This window comes from Hemicordylus capensis, chromosome 1 (genome assembly GCF_027244095.1).
Source record: "Hemicordylus capensis ecotype Gifberg chromosome 1, rHemCap1.1.pri, whole genome shotgun sequence".
In the NCBI taxonomy this organism is placed as follows: Eukaryota; Metazoa; Chordata; class Lepidosauria; order Squamata; family Cordylidae; genus Hemicordylus; species Hemicordylus capensis.
Genome location: NC_069657.1, coordinates 74453835 through 74474557, shown reverse-complemented (window position 1 = coordinate 74474557; position 20723 = coordinate 74453835). Strand labels below are relative to the sequence as shown.

Sequence of the window (20723 nt, the reverse complement as noted above, 5' to 3'; positions counted from 1 at the left end):
AAGTGATACTGAAATTAGCAGAAATATTTATAACATTCAAAAGTTATTTGAGCAGAACAGCCATGCCCTGTATGCAAAACATATATAGTATTTAGTAGACATATCAGACCACTGTTTTACTATCCAACTGAGGGGGAGGGGGGAAACGGGAAGCAGCATTTTGCTACCTAAAATTTTATTTCCAGAAATAAAATGTTTCTATTACATTCTTTAGAATCAGGAACTTTCAAGTAATAATACTCTTCTTTTCTTTTAGGTTTTAATGTTAATGGAGATTTTATCACCATTCTCTCATACCAACCCAACATTTTCCCCACTTAGGGTTGCCAAACATCCAAAAATGGCCTGAAGACTCAAGGAATCTGCTTCAGTTTCCAGGTGACTATTGAAAGCAACCCTGGAGATTTTAATAGCTTGATATTGTTTTTAAAAATATTGGGGAAAGACATCTCCAGGAAAGCTTAACTGAGATGTGGCAACCCCTTTTTTCCCTCCACTGTGCTATTCCGGCCCCTTTATGCCAAGCAGAAGGAGGTGATTGACTACTGCCAGTGGAGTGTACCCAGATCCACTAAGGGTTTAAGATGACTCTACATTTTATTTCCCCCCATCAAAGTTAGTCATCAACAAAGTTTCTTAGCTCAAGAACATATTAGGGTTACTTGTTGGCTTCCCTCACCTTCCTGTTAAAAACTTGGCAAAAAAAGGTAGTACATACATTGACAAACTTCCTAATGAAGAATATTGTTCTTATCAAATTCTAACAGATAAGCTGCTGGTATTAAGCAACACATTCAAAATAAGCTACACAGGTTCCATTAGAACACTACTTTTAAAAATGGTTGCACTGTGAAAGATGCTGAACGTTTTGCTTTACTGTATTTTGGGGTAGAAACGATGTGGCACATACGTTTTTAAAAGTTGTTTAAAGGCATCTGTGGCATTTATGCCAAAGCAGCGCTTACGTACAAAAAAAGGGCCAGAAGGAGGCGCTGGCTGCGACAGCACAGCAGGGCAAGAGGCTCCACGTGGTTAAGAAAAGAGGCCCCCTCCAATTGGCCAAGAAGGAGCCGCTGCTGGATGCGGAGTAGTAAGCAGGATCAGTGACAGGGCAGCTGGGTCTTCCTGACCCTGGGTTTGCTTTCTCCCGCTTCCTTTTTTTAAATTTTTCATGATCCTTTGGGCTCTGTGGGGGGGCATTTTGGCCCCTTGCTCTCTTCCCCCAGAGGGGTTTGCTCAGGTGGGGGTGGCCAGGTTGGGCCCACGGTGCGGCTCTTTTAGAAGCTGCACCCTGGTTCAAATGGCTTGGTTTAGATGTGGTGTTTGTCACTACAGCATTTGTGATCATTTTAAAACTATTTCCAGCCTTTTTTCTTCAGTGCAGCATTTGTTGCAGGAAAATACAATACTTATAAACACACCATAAACAAAGGCAATGATGATCACTAACTCCAAGGAATCTGCATGAGGCAGCGAGGGAAGTCACTGCCCCATTCAGACCTTGATATCTCTGCTGGTATATTACCTACTGTTATTTTCACAATGCTACAACAGTCATGTTATTATGGTACTATAACAGTTAAATAAAGATTGCACAGCAGGTTTTTATACAAGTGAATGTCCCATATCTATAGATTTAATTCTCTTGGGACATGCGTGCCCAGGATTTGGCGGCAGAACTCTTACGACACGCTGCGAGAGTTCTGAAGTGAGGACTGAGGAGGAGTGGGGGAAGAAAGTGCTGGCGGTGGCCAGCCGGTGGAGGAGGGGGGAGAGAAAGGTGGCGGTGGGGCCCTTCTTGGCCACCCGCTGTGGCTCTGTGTGGGGGGAGGAACGGGAGTGGAGGAGGGCTGGAGAGTGCAGGACCGGAGGGAAGGGGAAGAGAGGAGAGATGGGGCAGGAGGAAGAGGGAGGGGGAAACAGCCGGCCCCCAAGCGCCGCACAGATGCTCTGTGCGGGGTTGGCTAGTAAAAAGTAATTGATTAAATTTTTGAAACATTTAGAAACACCAGAAATGTTTTTGACTAGCTCCAAAAAGGTTATGCAATAAACTAAAACAATAGCTTGGGTTATAAATATGATTATTGCTAATAGTCATATTCATGACCCAAACAATTGTTCAGTGTATCTTAAAGTACAGAGGAAGATATAGTCAGTAATAGTCAGTAATGGCCTCCCTTTCCTGTTTTACTGCATTTGCCCCACAAACTGCATCCTTTGCTTAAAAAAGAGCCCATTCCTATATTTTTTAGGATGCCACAGTTCCAAGCCACATTGGAAAAAGAGATCATTCATTGGTTCAGCTGCTTAAGAAGTGTATCAAGATAGAACAGAATTCTAAATCCGGTGATTTCCCAAGACATAGCACATTCAGGTTTGGAAGAAGCTTTGTTTTGCACTGATTAAGCAACCCAAGATGTCCATCCCCTTGCCCATAATTGAAGGAACCTAGCCTTTGCAAACATCTCGTATACCTCTCCCAATCATCGCTGGGAGATGCTAACTGAGCAAAGAGACACTCTTTTAAAGTGGTAATGCTCTTTATTTAGCAGGGGGAGAGCAACTGCCCCTATCCATCCCCAGCACAGCATCCCTTCAGTGGCTGTTGCTGGTGTCTATCTTGTGTTTCTTTTTAGATTGTGAGCCCTTTGGGGACAGGGCACCATTTTATTTATTTATATCTATGTAAACCACTTTGGAAACTTTTGTTGAAAAGTGGTATATAAATACTTGTCGTATTCGTTACCTGACAGATCAAAACAGGGGCGTAGCTAGGGGAGAGGGGGCCCGTGTTCATCCTTCTTTCTGGCGGCCCCCCAGACTGAGGGAGACAATGAAGAAAATAGGGAGGGATGCAGCTGGACGGCCCTCTGGAGCTGGGGGCCCGTGTTCTTTGAACCCTTTCGTTCAATGATAGCTACGCCCCTGGATCAAAACACACACACCAGAATCCATACCAGAGCTGTTCAGCACCAAAGAATTTCACGCCTACATGCAGGGTCACTGCCCTTCTACCAGTAGTTGGGGACAGAGCCATGGCTGGCCTCTCTGCCTGCCCTGATATGGCTCAGTGTTCAATTGGAGCAATATTTAAGCTCTGTTCCCGATAACTTAGAATCACCTTCCACTAGGCTAGGTTTCTCAGGAGGTAATCTGTATCACTGGTCTTTTTTGCCACTCTTTATTAAAATCCCAAAGTAATAATAATAGAAAGGCTGTGGCAGAAAAAGACCAAAATAATCCCAGTGATAATTGGCGCCCTGGGTGCAGTTCCAAAAGACCTTGAAGAGCATCTCAACACCATAGGGGCCACAGAAATCACCATAAGCCAATTACAAAAAGCAGCTTTACTGGGAACAGCCTATATTCTGCGACGATATCTATAACAATTGACAATAAAATTCTGGCATCCCAGGTCCTTGGGAAGGACTCGATGTCTGGATAAAACAAACCAATCAATAACACCTGTCTGACTGTGTAAACAAGAAATAATAATAAAAATATTGATAAGACCCAGAAAGACAGTAAGTGTTGGTTATGCAAGGAAGCAGATGAGACGGTTGAGCACCTTGTATGTTGTTGTAAGAAAATCTCACAGACTGATTATAAGGAAAGACACAATAAAGTTGCTGCAATGATCCACTGGAACTTCTGCAAGAATTACAAATTGCCAGCAAACAAGAACTGGTGGAATCATCCAATTGAGAAAGTCACAGAAAATGAGGAGGCAAAAATCCTTTGGGATTTTTGAATACAAACTGATAGGCATTTGGTACACAACATGCCAGATCTGACAGACATCGAGAAGACTCGAGTTCTGATACTTGATATTGCAACCCCAGGGGATAGACGAGTCGATGAAAAACAATTGGAGAAAATAACTAAATACAAGGACCTTCAGATCAAAACTGAGCAACTCTGGAAAAAGAAAACAGTAGAGGTGCCAACAGTTGTTGTTGCCCTTGGTGCAATACCAAAAGAACTTGAATACCATCTTGACACCTTGGGCATTGATAAAATTACAACACATCAGCTACAGAAGGCCACACTACTTGGGACAGCATGAATACTATGACACTATCTTTAATTTTTCTTTAGTTATCCTAGACCCTTGGAAAGAGCCCGATAATTAAAGTACCAAATCCAAGCAATAACATCTGGCAGACTGTGTGTAAACAGCATAATAATAATATCATCATCCAGCTTTGCTAATACATGGTGTGGGCTGGCAGTGCAGGTTGTCTGGCAGATCATGTGTGAGCTAGCTCACCTGGCTAGGACTCCATTCACCACACACCCTAATCTATGGAGGCCACAGCAAAGGGTGGAAGAAGTAAGGCTGGGCACTTGCTACAAGAAGTGGCATGATGCTTTTGCAGGGGCTGGATGAAACCTGCCCTGCACCCCAAGGAAGAGAAAAGACAGTTGGTCTGAAGTAAGAGATATGAACTAAGGAAGGGGCAATGATGGATCAAGTCCCTTCCACAAGACGAGGAGCCTGGTGTGTGTGTGTGTGTGTGTGTGTGTGTGAGTGAGAGAGAGAGAGAGAGAGAACCTCCTATATCTTCTTAGCCAAAGCCAATAAAGCTATTCAGTCAGCATGTACCTGTCTCGCTTCATTTATGGATCCCCAATCCCTTCCTAGCTACCTAATGGCACAGTGGGGAAATACTTGACTAGCAAGCCAAAGGTTGCTGGTTCGAATCCCCACTGATATGCTTCCCATACTATGAGAAACACCTATATCGGGCAGCAGTGATATAGGAAGATGCTGAAAGGCATCATCTCATACTGCACAGGAGATGGCAATGGTAAACCCCTCCTGTATTCTACCAAAGACAACCACAGGGCTCTGTGGTCACCAGGAGTCGACACCGACTCAACAGCACACTTTACCTTTACCTAATCATCTCCTAGCCCATTTTACGTGGAACTTGCAGGGAATTCGGTGCTACCACATGGACCACCACATTTCTCTTTACTATTGCTCTTCACCTAAAGGAAGATCCAGGTGTCTGTCCTACATGGTGCCAGAGACAGATTCAAGCAGCTACTGGCTTTTTATATTTCAAAATAATGGGGGAACAGTCACTGTTGATTGTCCCTAAAGCTCTTGGTACAACCTAAAATCTGTATAGCACCTACCACAGTCTAATTTCATTAAATCAGTTCAACACCTCATGCACTCATTTTTAATTTCTTTCAGCTTTCTTTAACCTACACAGTCAGATCCCTATTTTTCTCACTCAGGACCAAACTAGATACAATGAAAGAGATGCATGAATTCAAGTTTAAAGTCTCTTTGTTTTTGCAAAAAGCAGCTGAAGTCTGTGGGAGGATTTGGTCTCAACAGACACAGCAGCATGGAGGAAGGCTGTTTTAACCCCTTCCACCACACAGTTTTCCCGATTAAAGTCTCCATCAAGTTACTTGCCTCATTAGGAAAAACCTAAGTGCACATGTACTGTATGCCTTTTCTTAATGGGGCAAATAAAAATGTTGGCCATGGCAAAATTTTCATCAGGAAAGCAGTACGGGGAAAGGACTAACCACACACTGCTGTTCCAATCCAGCTATTTGAAACAAAATTAACAAGACCAGAGACAGATTTTTGCATCTCCTTCTCCTTTGGTCTAGTCTGACCAACAATGCAGTGCTTGGCGCTTTCCAGATGAGGCGCTCTGAGCCAGCCTCCGTCCACCATTCACTTAAGAATTTCCTGCTGCTACTCTTGAATATGTATATAACACTTTCAACAACAGTTCTCAAAGCAGTTTACAAATAAGTAAGATGTAACAAATAAGTAAGATGGCTCTCTGTCCCAAGGGGGCTCACAGTCTAAAAAGAAACAAAGTAGACACCAGCAACAACCACTGGAGGGATGCTGTCCTGAGATTGGATAGGAAGAGTTGCTGTCCCCCTGATAAATACAAGAGAAACACCACTTTAAATGGTGCCTCTATGCTCAGTTAGCAGGGATTAACTGTACTGGCAGGCAGAGAGCAAATCCTGTGAACTCTTAGTTGTGGTCCTACAGCAGCACCCATACCAGCTTGGAGATTAAACATATTTTTTAAAAATTATCCCATTTGTATCCATTGCATTGCATTCATTTTATATAATCTGCCCTTTTCTAAAATGGCAGTGAGATAACCACACACCATGAGAAGCTGTTAACTACAGAGGAGAGGAGAGCTGGTCTATGGAGAGGAGAGCTGGTCTTGTGGTAGCAAGCATGACTTGTCCCCATAGCTAAGCAGGGTCTGAAGTGAAGCCACTCTGGGAAGAGCAGAAGGTTTCGAGTTCCCTCCCTGGCTTCTCCAAGATAGGACAAGATTATTATTATTTAAATAGGACAAGATTTTTTTATTCAATCAACAAACTACCAAAGCATACAGTACATTGCCAAAGCACAATTATATACAATATAGTTGTTTGTACATCATATATCTACAAAGTTTTACACACGAGGATTTGGAGACCCACAGGGTTATAAAGTATATGCAGGCAGTACTGTAACTCAATGGATGGGGGATTACAAGGCACATCAGGTAATCGGGGGGTGGGGGGTTACGTCCAACATCCATTTCCATAATTTGTCTCATTGCTGTTTAGAAGAGATACACTTGTCTTTTTGCACATAACCATACAAACTTTTCCAGAAGAGATTTACTATTGCATCCACGTGAACCTCTTGGTCGCGTCTTCCCTCTCTATTCCTATGCAGGAGCATTGCATAAATGACATATAGTTTTACTAACCTGATTACGAGAAGGGGAACGTTCCAATTCCCTAGTATGAGGGTACCTGTTCCATCTCGTTTCCTTGAAGGTTTCTTTCTGGGACCTCGAAAAGAGGTTCTATCGCTCAAACCCGAGGTTAGTTCTTCCCAAGTCTGTTTTTCCAAATCAGGCCACTCTAACAACTTGCTTACTCCTTGCCACATTCTTTTGGCTACCACACACTCTTTTAAGAAATGTGAATGGGTTTCCCTGAATGTTTTGCCTAGCTCACTAGCTTTCTGTTTGCAGGTGATTTTAGGACACTCTTGTTGGTCCTCTGGGAGCCATGGCTTAGCCGCGTTAAGTACAAGTGGTAGTATTTGGTGGTATAAACGCCACCTCGTTTCCCATAAATGGAAAGGGACCTTTTTCTCCTTAAAGAGAGCGATAGGGTGATCGGGTTGCAACAAGTACTGTGAAGTGCAGTGTTTTCAGCATTTACGTTCTACATCAGGTTTTTAAAAACCCACTTCTAGAATCTCTCCATGAATTGTTTTCCTTAGCTGCTTAACTGAGGAGGATCCTTTAAATAGATCCGGTTCAACCTTCCATTTTTAAAGTGTGAATAACAAATCTCTCAAGTAGTCCGGATGTTCTCTTTTTAATACTTGCGTGATATTACCGTTGAAAGATCCTTTCCCCCACCATGCTATGCCCCATGCTGACTTTCGCCAACGCAGAGCGAAAAGCGAAACCCAGATTTTTTGCAGGAGGTTGGACATATTATGGACATTCACGAAAATCCAGTTTCCAAAATTGTAGGACATGAATTCAGTTACAAAATAGGGTTGCAGGGCAGGTAGGGCTAGGCCTCCCTGCTCAACCTCCTTAAATGCTACTGCATGGGCCAAAGGGAAGGACGCTGTGTGCCATACTAGATGGAAGATCTGGCTTTCAACTCTCTGAAGGAGATTGAGCAGAGGAGGGCAGACTACCTCCAGGTTATGCACTGGGGGTATCAGGTAAGTCCAGATGTAAACCGCTGTCTGGTACATGGCTGAGAGAGATTCCTGCCTGCAACCTTGGAGAATCCGCTGCCAGTCTGTGAAGACAATACTGAGCTAGATAGACCAATGGTCTGACTCAGTATATGGCAGTTTCCTATGTTCCTACCTTTGGAACCATTGACAAGCCAATAGTTGGCATATGTTTGGCACCAGAATCTAAGAAGCTGAAAGCAAGTATTTGCAGCAAAACTAATACACATGTAACCCTTCATAAATGGCATGGACCTTTACATTTCTGACACATGTATTTACTCTCAGAAGCAGTTACACACATGTACTTATGTGGATACCCACATAGCCAAGGCCAGACTCTCCCCTTTGCACACAAAAAGATGCAGTATGCTCCCTACAACTCAGTCTCTTCCCTCCAGCTCGAAGTGAAAGGGAAGCTGCCATGTGACATGAATCTCCCTTGCAGGATGTAGCATTCATACTGCAGCTGGCCTGTTTGGGCACAGGAAGAGAATGATAGGATATACAGGATAAAAATAAATAAATACCTACAGCCCTCCCAGTGTTACTAAGATATATGTCAGCTAGGGAGTTGTAATGGATTAATTCTTAAGGAGACCTCTCTGTGTGCAGAGCCTGACAGGCCTTCTGATCCTGTTGGTGCTCAACATTTCCACCCAGTACTCCTGATGTCACAGATAAATTAAGCTGAACAATGTGCAATGTTTATTAAAATATTTTTTTAAAAGACTACTAATTGTGTTTTGAAGAAAATAAATATCAGAATTTATTTCCAGCTCCCAACCAACTCTTTATTCTCTCTTTGTGGGGCATTTATACACTCTTGAGGCAGGATGCTACCAGACTTACTCCTAACTCTAGCCTTAAAACCCAGGGTAGTGAGTAGCCACACTCAATTCCTGCTGGCTTGTCCCAGCTGCATCAGAGCACCTCACACTCACTTAGAACAATAGGGCCAGAGCCAACAGAGGAAATCTGAGGAATATGCAGAGGTCACAGCTCATAACAAGAAAGGGCAGGGCTTCTACCTTTAAAATGACTAACACGTCCCTTCTCTTTCTGAGCAAGGAAATGTAACCCTCTCAAGAGGTTACAAGCCTAAGCAGAGAAGGAATGTTGGTACAAAACAGCCCCCTGAAATTAGGCCTGCCCAGAGAGAAAATCTGTCTCAGAACTTCTTCAGAAAAGAAACTTCAGGGGTCTCCCCTTTTTTTGTTTGTTTGTTTGTTTGTTCACTTCTTACTGAAGTCAGACGCATCACTCTGTCTAACTGAAAGGGGAACTGAAAGGCCACCACCATCACCTGATTCTTGGAAGCTGGTTGGGCCCTGAATTGCTTAGTTCCCTCACAGCAACATCAGAGTTGCTTTAAGATTTGTTTCTGGGTTTGTCACCTGAGTCATGGCCATCCTGTAACAAGTCACTTTCATACCTGAACTCAAGTATGTAAGAAATGTATTTTAATTCCTTCAAAGGCCGAGACAGTGTTCTAGAAACAGCTTGTCTCAATCATAAACTGATTATATAAGGGTCAGTGATCAGAAGACACTACTAGTAAGGTTTACAAAGGAAGATTCAACATAGTAAAAAAGTTATATCAACAAAGATCTTGACAAGGTCAGATTGAACTTCTCAGTCTACCTCAAACATTTTCTTGCTATTCTCTCTTTCCTCCAGAGGAGGAGTTGTTGCTACGCAAAGATTTTGCACAGCTTCAAAAGTTCACTTTCGTTCCCATCCTCCCCAAGTTTCCAAAGTACACATGGTTTTAATTATCCCCCATTATACACAGTCACGCATATGATCACATAATGGTCTCTCCAGTATTTGTGTGAGCTGAATTGCACTCCTGTAATTTTGTAAATCAAGATTAATGTTCAGCAATAGAGATAGATATCAGTTCCAGGGTGTGTGGTAGTAATGAATACTTAGATCCCACTTGCAAAGTGGGGCGGGGGAGGAAGACGTATCAAAATAACTCTGGAGTGCAGGTGGGAATATTACAGAGGATTAGAACTGACATGGTTCTGTCTATTGTAAGTCTCATAAACACTTAAAACAGACAAAAGATCTTATGGATACAAGAAATAGAGAGATCTGAAAATTGCATCATTGTCCGTGTATTCGCTTTTATCACTGAAGTCAGTAATTTAAACTCAACCACAAACGCACATATATACATACATATATCACACACGCGCATATATACGCCACTGCATGGAAGAACAGAAGAGAGCAAGTAATCTCTGCAGTGCAAAAAGAAAGATTTGCCACTTGAAGCACATTCTTCTTCAAGCAAGGAGTTTAATTGTAGGGATGTGCTTGAAACATGATTTGGCTTACAAATTGTGGCACAATCCCTTTAAAATCATGGGCTTCCCCAGCCCCTTTAACACAGAGAACAGGTCCATCCCTGCTCCTCATCTGCTCACCCCCACTTCCGTACTGGCAGCGCTCCCCCCAGCTATCCCTGCACACCAGCGGCACTCTCCCCCAGCAGCCTGCGTGTGATGCTGGCATGCACCTGGCCTCCGTGAATGTGTGGTGGCCATTTGCATAATCAGCATGGTTGCCAGCAGTGCTCTCCCCCAGCAGCCTACATGTGACACTGGCATGCACATGGCTCCGTGCATGCTGACCATTGTTACTGATTAGGGATGTGCATGAATCTGTTCAGAGGCCCTTTTATGAGCCTCCAAACAGGTTCGAACTCCAGGCAGTTTGGAGGCTCAAAGGTGGGGGGGGGACTTTAAGCGTGGGGGAGGGTGCACTTACCCCTCCCTCCGCTCCCCCCCCCACCAGTGTTCCATTTGTAAAGAGTCTCTCAGGGCGGCAGAATACCTCCCTGCATGTGCACCTGGCACTTCCACCCATGGAGGGAATGGAGCAGCAGAGAGATATGCTACCGCCCCAACAGAGTCTTTACAAATGGAATGCCGGTGGGGGGGAGCGGGGGGGGAGTAGTAAGTGCCCCTCCCCCACCCTTAAAGTTGTCCCACCTCCACCTTTGAACCGGCCCCCGCCAGTTCCGTGCACATCCCTATTGCTGACCATGCAAATGGCCACCACACATGCATGCAGCCATGTGCACGCTTACGTCATATGCAACTGCTGGGGGAGAGCACTGCCGGCGCACCAATAGTTAGGGAAGCTGAATCACAAATCAGCACACCCCTATTCAACTGCTCTTCTGAGAGTTAAATGGAAACCATCCATATAAGTATTTTGAAGTGATGAAAACATGTGTTTCTGAATATGCTATAACAAATGTTATTTCCTTTGCAAAATAAAGGGGAAAATTACATTCTAATTACTATATTCTTACAAATTCATTTCTGATTTTTATGCTTAAGAACCCTAAGAGCTAAAATTTGCACAGCAAGAGATTGCACAGACAGTAAGAAAACACAGGTACACATTTCTGAAACTGGCAAGGCTGTGTGAGGAAAAAGATAGTTTGCTGCCTGCTTTCCACCCCATCCCCCACCCCTGGTTGTTGCAAACTAACCAGGCATGAGCACTGTAAACACATATCCCTAACATAATATAAAAATTTTAAGAAAAAAACTTTAAATGTTCTTTAAAATCATTGGGGGGATTGTGCTACTCATCTCTAGAGGTTACAGGTCCTGCTCAGTATTACACTTCTGCAATCCCATTCCACACAGCACTAACAAAAGTAATGAACATGTGGCTGGGGAGACAACATGTTTTCCCAGGGACCAAATACTGCAATATTTTCACAACAAATGTGCTTACTTGAGGTAATATACTTTGATATTAAACTACAAGTGAGAAACAACCACACATCATTGTGCTATAAGTTAATCGATTGGAAAGGCCTTCATATAGTTTAGCCGGGATTCTTAAGAACTCAGTATATGGTGCTCATTAACATATAATAACTATCGCATACAGACAAAGCACAGCTTCTACAGCAATTCACTGCATGCCTCTTGGAAATAAGTCCCATTGAATTAACCGATGAGTATACCTGAATTGACTGCCCGTGAAGTATGCCGCACTATTACAAGTCTTTTTAAACTACTAGTACTATTATTACACTGCTGAAAACCAGTCTCAAAGCAGTGTACATAGCAAAAGAAAAGAGAAAATGGTTCCCTGTCCCAAAGGCCTCCACATTCTAAGGGAGGCAAGGGACACACGAGCAACAGCAAGGGGAAGAGATGCTATGCTGGGACGAACAGAGACAGTTGCTCTCTTCCTGTTAAATAGAAGATTTCTTCATCACCACATTAAAAAGTGCATCTTTGTCAAGAGAGTCTTATTACAACCCATTAATGAAAATCTGTCCCATTTTGCACCATGTTACCCAATGCCCAGTCTACCTCACCCCCCTCCCCTATATTATATACTTTATGGCTAATAGTCCCCTAACATCGGGCTGCTGAAGAGACCCGATAAGCACTCCACTGTGACCAAAGTCGCTCTTTGCCATCACTCCCACCCAATGGCATGGCGCCATTCACCCCACAGCCTGCCCAGCACTTGAGGAATTTGGCTTCCCTTCCCGTTGGTTCCGCTGGCAAGGCAGCCAGCATGTGTACGTCTGGCAGACCCAAGGACAGAGAAGCTCCTCTGGAGGTAAGACACGAGTCACGCTCCACACGAGTCTAGCAAGCGCTCACTCCACCCCGACACAGTCCTCCAAACCAGAGCGTGCGTGTAGGAAATGTACTTTCGCCTTTTGTGCACAGATGCGTTGTACAGAAATGCGCTCGCGAGCAGGCACAGACACAGACACAGGCACAGGCACCCAGCTCCCCCCCGCGCGCCCACAATTCCCCACAGCCCCCAGCCCACCTTTTGCTGAGAGGCCGGACCCGGACAGCCACTTTGACATTCGCCATATCCCGCCTGAGCCGCCCCAGGACAACACCAGGAGGACGCCCCCACTACCGCGGTCTCCGAAGCTCTGCCTCCACATCACATCGCTCTTTCCTGGCCGCTGCCGCCCAAGCGCTTCGCTCAGGCTCCGCACAGAGCCCTGGCTGGGGCAGGGGAAGCCGCGACACACACGGCCCAGCCCCGCCCAACGCGGCGGCTAGAGGAGGGGCTGTCCGCCGGGAAAGAGAAGAGGAAATAAGGAGGGGCTGCTGCTCGCTGTGCTTGCTCCGAGGTGGGTGGCTGCCTGCCTCTTGTCGAAGGGTCCTCGTTTGCCTGGCTATGTGGCCTCCGTTCACTCCCACTACCGTTGAAGTGCGAGGAGGACAAAACCTACGGGAAGAGCAGGAAGCCTCGTGTCGGTCGCCTACCTGCAGCTTTCTGCTTCAGCACTGTTGGCTTCGTAAGACCTCCGTAGAAAGTCCACAGAGAGTAAAGCACGCTCAGAAAAATCTCCTCCTGGGGAGGACACCAGACACGTGCATGGCAAACGGTACAATCAGAACTTGTCTTCTCTCCGGAACGCTTTTGGGTTTACGACTAGCTTTGCTATAATAGTAGTATGTACGCTTTTGAGGAGTTCCCCCCCCGCCACACACACACATTTCATCCCCCCGCCAAACCTAATAACCTGTTATCTCCCCTCAAAAAGTGTCTTTCCTTTCCCCACGCCACCAAAAGGAAAGAAAGAAAGATAGTATAAGGCCTTGCTCCTCAGTCTTTACGTCTGGCTCTGTCTGCACTCTTGGAGTGAGCCGACGTCAGTCTTCCGAAGTGGTGTCCACAAATTGTCTTTGTCCAGTGCTGTATGTTAACATTTACCAAGAAACTGATATGAGCTAAGACAGAACTAATTTGTATTAAGTTAACCATATCATGCAGTCTTACTTAAAATCAGGGGTGTAGCTATAATTGAGCAGATGGGTTCAAAGAACCTGGCCCCCAGCTCCAGAGGAGCCCCCAACTCCACCCTTCCTATTTTCATCATTATCTACTCCCTCACTCCGAGGGGCTGCTGAGATAGGGGTAAACACGGCCCCTCGTCCCTAGCTACCTCCCTGCTTAAAATTTTAGCAGATGCCTTGCTTGATCAGACTTTTTAGACTTCCCAGCAACTATATGGGAAGCTCCATACTGCCTCCAATGCTTTTTAACACCTAGATAAAACCACTGGGAGAGATCAGGAGATTTGGTGCAGGGTGTTATCAATATGCTGATGACATCCAAATCTATTTCTCCTTCCATACCAGTTTCATCAGATAATGTCATAACTTCCCTAAATGCCCGCCTGGAGGTGGTAATGGGCTGGATGAAGGATAACAAACTGAATTGAATCCAAATAAGACGAGCGTACTGACTGGAGGAGAGAATCCAGAACTCAAGAGATTGCACAGACAGCAAGAAAACACAGATACACATTTCTGAAACTGGCAGGGCTGTGTGGGGAAAGGGACAGTTTGCTACTTCCCACCCCCTGTTGTTGCAAACTAACCTGGTATGAGCACTGTAATCACATATATCTAAGACACCATAGCAGCCAATGACATAACATAAACTTGAAAATAAACAACTTAAAAGCTTTAAAAAGGCACTGGGGAGGAGTTAACAGCCCCTGCTAACAGTAAAACTACACCTTTTAAAGTAGTTATTCTCTTATATTTAGCAGGGGCAGAGCAACTGGTCTAATCCAACTCTAGCACAGCATCCCTCCAGTGGCTGTTGCTGGTATCTATCTTACATTTCTTTTTAGATTGTGAGCCCTTTGGGGACAGGCAACCATCTTCAAGATAAACGTTCTCAAAATGGTTTGCATTAAAAATAATAAGGAAGAAATGATTCCATATTCCCAAAGGGCTCAACATCTAAAAATAAATACAAGTTCAGCAACAGCTGTGCTGGGTTGAATAGGGAAAAGTTGCTCCTGCACTGCTAAAGAATAGAAGTAACACTTTCAAATAGGTTTCTTTGAGCCATAGCATATTTCTTTGGTATGGAATTAAATCATCTAAGTTTTGCTCAGACTGTGTTTATATACATATAGGTGGAAGGCTTGTATTTGCAATGACCTCATAGGGGATGAAGTGTGCTTTGTGCACAAAGAGACATGGCATCCCTATGAGATTCCTGTATAATGTATGGCTGTGCTGCCCAGTATCTAGACTGGAGGGCAGTTTTTGCTCTCTTCAGCCCAATAATGTTACCAGCTGCAACAGCACTACCGGTAGTTCTATATAGGAGTGAAAAGCAACCATTCACTTACAGTACATGAAAGAAAGTAAAGGGGTACACTCAGACACGCAATTGAAGCGGAAGCTAAACCTGCTACTGGTGACGCCAGCTCCAATTCATATATCCCCATATGAGGTTTAGTTTCCTGGTAATGCTAGAATGTGATGGAATGTTGGAAACTTACAAATAGCTGGCCATGTGTTTAAATATTAGCCATTCAAACTGTACAGAGTCAGAATATTTGCTAATTAGCAAACGTTAAGCTAGCTCATCTTAAAAGCCAGGCCAAGACCCTGCATTGTTAGCCAGCTAAATTTAAAAGATTCCTTCCTCCAATTTTTCTAGTAGTTGGACACCTAATCAGTTTAGTTCATTCTGACCAGATCATGCCCAATTATCTTTACAATTGTATTGCTGCTACTCTTTATCAGTTACATAGTGCTTGTTCACTTGCAAAGAACATTAGTTATTACATTGTTTATCATCACAACAGCCTCATTAATTAATTTGCTTCTGTTTCCATTTTGCACTATTGAATTAATGCTGAGAGATATAGACTTGCTCAGGGCCACTCAAATAGTTGATCCACTCCTTTATTAGTTAAATAGTTCCACTCCTTTATTATTTTCAGTTTGACAAAGTAAAGTTTCACATGCCTGCAGGCTACACATTTTAGCAGTTACTTGCTGATATCAGAGTAGTTATGCCCCCTAGTGGCAAACATATCAACATTCCAAAAGTATTATCCATCCTGTATAAACAAAACTCTTGATTAGTATTCTTTATTAAGCTGACAGTTATTTGTTCTAGATTGTCACCACCTGTCAAAAGTTGTCTGCTTTGATCTTTGTTATCTTTGCTATAAAACATGACTAAGTTTCCTTTTGCTACACACATAACAAATGATTGGATTAAATTATACAAAATATGCAACAAACAAATTGTATTTAAACATCTCCTAGCAACATTATGAGATAATACCACCAGAATGTTTGTTTTGCAGTTCCCATTATAGTAATAAATAAGATTTATTTAGTTTTTATTCTTATTTTTAGTTTGAAGCAGTAATTTTTCCATCTTCTCAGAAATGTGCATGTGCCAGTTCCGTTTAGTTTTTATAGCAATCTACAGTTTCTAAAAAAATTACACATTTCTTGTAAAGTGAATTGCAATACTTAGGATTTGAGACTATTTTCCTGTTATATTAGAGTGCTGAATGCATCCCTGAAACAGGGACCAGTCCCTCCCTTGTTGAAGACTGTAGTAAAGCCCCTATTTTTAAAAAACTGCACCTTGCACCCAGCCACACTAGACAACTACTGGCTGGTGTTTAATCTTCAGTTTTGGAACAAGATGTTGGAGTTCATGGTGGTGTCTCAGCTCCAAGTGGTCTTGGATCAAACAGATTATTTAGATTCCTTCCAATCTAGATTCCAACCTGGGTTTGGGATGGAAACAACCTTGGTCATCCTTTCCAGAAAACAGATATGTGACTCTATTGATTGTGCTGGATCTTGCAGCAGTTTTTGCTTCTATTTACCATGGTATATTTTTGGGTTCTCAGTCTGGGCTGGGACTTGGGGACACTGTATTACATTATTCTGGTCCTACCTAAAGAGTTGCTGCTCTACCCTGTAGCCTTTGGGATACCACAAGGCTATTCTTCTTCTTTGGCTGGAAGTACCGGGTTAACGTGTGCACGTCAGATGGGCTTGTAGGCAATCACATGTGCACTCGTGCATCCAGTACTTCTGGACGAAGAAGGGGTGGCAGAGAGGTACGCTGCCATCCCACGGGATTTCACAAAACGCCAGCGATGGCAGGGGAAAAGTGAAGGGAGGGGTAAGTGCACCCTCCCCCGCCCTTAAAATTCTACCCACCACCCCTGCCGAACGTTCAAACTGGCCAGTGTTTGCACACCCATTCAGAGGCCCATAAAAGGGCCTCCGAACAGGTTTGTGAACATCCCTGGATAGGCTGTATCATTTCTAGTTTGTGACTCCTGAGGATGTGGACAAATGACTCTGAGTGTTGCAGCCTACCACCTGTTCTCTTGACCCATGTCCAACATGGCTTATATTTTCTGGCAGGGAGATTGTTGTAGGTCTGGAGGAGAAAAAGATTGCTCCTTGTCTTAAGGAGGCAATCATTATACCTTTTCTAAAGAAGCCTGCCTTGGATCTCTCATAGCTAAGCAACTATAGGCCTGTCTCCAACCTTTGATAGTTGGGTAAGGTAATTGAGAGGGTGGTGGTCTCCCAGCTCCAGGCAGTTTGGAGGAAACTGATTATCTCTAGACTAATTTCAAACTGGATTTCAGGCAGGCTATGGGGTGGAGACTGCCTTGGTCAGCCTGATGGATGATCTCCAATTGGGAATTGACAGAGGGAGTGTGATTGTGGGTTATTTTGGATCTATTAGCAGCTTTCAATACTATCAACCATAGTATCTTTCTGGAGCATCTGAGAGGGTTAGGGGTGGGAAGCATTGCTTTGTGGTGGTTCCACTCCTGCTTTGTGGGCAGATTCCAGATAGTGTAACTTGGAGACTGTTGCTCTTCAAAATGCGAACTTTTGTATGGCATCCCTCAGGGCTCCATACTGTCTCCAATGCTTTTTAACATCCTCATGAAACCTCTGGGGGAGATCATCAGGAGATGCAGTGCAGGGTGTTATCAGTATGTTGAAGACACCCAAATCTAATTTCTCCATGTCAACATCATTGGGAGAAGGCATAACCTCCCTAAATGCCTGCCTGGAGACAGTATTGGGCTGGATGAGGGATAACAAACTGAAACTGAAGCCAGATAAGACTGAGGTACTTATTGTGTGGGGCAGAACTTGGAAGATTTTGATATGTCTGTTATGGACAAGGTCACACTTCCCCAGAAGGAACAGGCATGCAGTCTGGGAGTGCTTCTGGATCCAAACCTTTCCCTGATGTCCCAGTTTGGGGTAGCCGCCATAGGTGCTTTCTAGCAGCTTCGGCTGATACACCAGCTGCGTCCATTTCTTGAGATGAACAATTGTAGAACAGTGGTACATATGCTGGTAACCTCCAGACTTGACTACTGCAATGCGTGCTATGTGGAGCTGCCTTGAATGTAACCCAACTTCCAAGTTGGTCTCCAGGTCATCTCAAAGAGACCATATTACTCCTATATTGAAAGAGCTAGTTTCCCAGCAAAATACAAGGTGCTGGTTATAACCTATAAAGCCCTAAACAGCTTAGAGCCTAGGTGTTTAAGAGAACATTTATTGAAGACTTTTCTTTTTTGCCAGGCTTTTACCCTATAGTTTACCTATTCCCCACCCCTCCCCCGTTAGTTACTTTAGTTTTATTTAGAATGTAATTTTAATGCTGTCTTGTTTTACATGTTTTTGTACACCACCCAGAGTCTTCTGAGTGGGCGGTATATAAAATGTTTCAAATAAATAAATAAACAGTCTTCTTCCACATGGTCCCCATTGTCCATTGAGATCATCTAGAGAGGCCTGTCTGCAGTTGCCACCAGTTCGTCTGGTGGTCATTCAGAGTCAGGCCTTCTCTGTTGCTGCCCCAAGACTCTGGAAAGCACTCTCTGTTGAGATAACTTTTAAAAAGTCCCTAAAGACTTATCCCAACCAAGCTTTTTAATATAACTGTGATTTAAATTGTTTTAGTTTTTATTTTTGTGTTTTAACTTGTTTTATGTTGTAAACCACCCATAAATATAGGTTTGGGGTAGTATACAAATCTGATAAACACATGTAAATATACTTCCCACACTAAACTCCAAGCATAGGCATGTAACCTATTTCTAGGATAGGGTATGTATCCCATTCTAGAATGTAGAAATATACCTTCTTTGGGGAAAAAAAAAAGACTATATCCTATTTCTAGGATACATTCCTTGTCTCTGGAAGAAAACAGACTCTGCTTCATGTATCTTGCTTTGCTGTGATGTTTTGAAATTGTGTATGTTTTCTTTAATATTGTAAGCCACTTTATGTACCTTATGGTATAAAAAGCAACCTGTACTGCAAATAATAAAAATATAAATTGGACTTAAGAGACTACATCCTGTCCCCCAGTGCAATACTGCTCAGGGCAGCTAACAACAATGGTAGAACATAAGAACAGCCCTGCTGGATCAGGCCCAAGGCCCATCTAGTCCAGCATCCTGTTTCGCACAGTGGCCCACCAGATGCCGCTGGAAGCCTACAGGCAGGAGTTGAGGGCATGCCCTCTCTCCTGCTGTTACTCCCCTGCAACTGGTACTCAGAGGCATCCTGCCTTTGCGGTGGCCCACAGACAACATGACAACATGATTTTAAAAACCCAACAAAAAGATTAAGTAAACTAAATATAGGACTCAGTTAAATCCAGATTTAAAAGCTGAATGTTAAAAACCCACCAGACTGGACTTAACTTGCAAGTAAACATGTTGATAGGATCAACCTGTTAGATCAGTTATTAAATTTGTTATTTAATTAAGCAGATACATGATGTCCAAAGAACTTCTAAAGACAAGAGATGGGTTTTGAAGTAACATAATACATTTAAATAGTTGACAGGCTCTAAGAGGCTTTGGCAGAGATCAGAACAGATAGAACAGTAGTCTTCAAGCTTTTCGGACCCATGATCCAGCTTCAATCCCAATGTACAATGTGAGATCTACTTTAAGTGTTCTATACCTTGTTTCCCCTTTCCTTTTCTATGGTGTGACAAGAGCTAATAAGGAACATATGGCTCCTGCCCCATTACAACTGTGTAGAAGTGGGAATTTTGGCAGGTGCAACTTGTTAATTTCAGCTGCACCTGCTGATAATCTACACTGGCTCTTAAAGGCACAGCAGCCTTTTCTTCTGTTGCATCTTTTTCACCTTCCATTGGGGAGGGGGTGGGGGGAGGCCAAGCAGCTGATAAGAGCAATTGCTGCCTGAGCAATGTTTGTAGCAAACAGAACATTTGTGCAGAGATTTCCACAGTGTAAGAAGAATTTAATGTACAACAGTACAATAGCTCTGTTAGGGTAATACTGAAGAGTTGGCAAGAAAAAGTTGCAGCTGGATATTTTATGAAAACAACCCTGGGTAACAAATCAAATGAAGTGAATACAAAAGAGGGGTAGTTCCCAAACAAAAAAGCAATAAAAGAACAACCAACAACAATGAGTATCAGTGTTATAAAATTTAGATGCAATGTAATAGGGAGGTACAGCTTCATAAGAGATGTAGGAATTCAGGACCGACAAAAGGAAGTAATTTTTTACACAGCACATAATTAACCTATGGAATTCTCTGCCACAGGATATGGTGATGGCCACTAGCTCGGATGTCTTTAAAAGAGATTTAGAAAAAGTCATGGAGGACAGGTCTATCAGTGGCCACTAGTCTTTTGGCTATAGGCCACCTCCAGCCTCTGAGGCAAGATGCCGCTAAATACCAGTTGCAGGGGAGCAACAGCAGAAAAGAGGGCATGCCCTCAATCCCTGCCTGTGGGCTTCTCAGAGGCATCTAGTGGGCCACTGTATGAAAGAAGATGCTGGATTAGATAGGCCTCGGGCCTGATCCAGCAAGGCTGATCTTAACAAGGATAATGACGAAAATGATAAGGATAATGAATGATAATTAGAGAACAAATATAACCCAGTCAATACTGAGACGTGATAGTGTAGTGCTCAAACTACATTTTGAAATCTTCCTCAGTCCAGATAAAAGTAATAATTACATCTTGAAGTTCACTCTTAAAGATACAAAACATAAGTCTGAGCTCGACAATCTTTCATCTAGGAGTAAATAAAAAGTCCTTAGGCTTTCACTAAGGAGAAAAAGATTCAGAAGAG

The 20723-nt window shown here is 43.4% G+C and overlaps 1 protein-coding gene across 2 annotated transcripts in view; it reads right to left on the bottom strand.

Moving 5' to 3' along the window:
- The window catches only part of STARD9 (StAR related lipid transfer domain containing 9), a 184857-nt gene extending 172028 nt beyond the window's left edge, over window positions 1-12829 (bottom strand). Inside the window, exon 1 of one of the 2 annotated variants that reach the window (XR_008313825.1) lies at window positions 12587-12829. Coding sequence is in view for 1 of the 2 variants with exons in the window: in XM_053285880.1 (XP_053141855.1) it covers window positions 12587-12633 (47 nt within the window). In the remaining variant the exon portion in view is untranslated. The remainder of the gene's footprint in view (window positions 1-12586) is intronic. The other variant, XM_053285880.1, reaches the window with a different exon arrangement.
- Between the last annotated feature and the right edge of the window lie 7894 nt (window positions 12830-20723).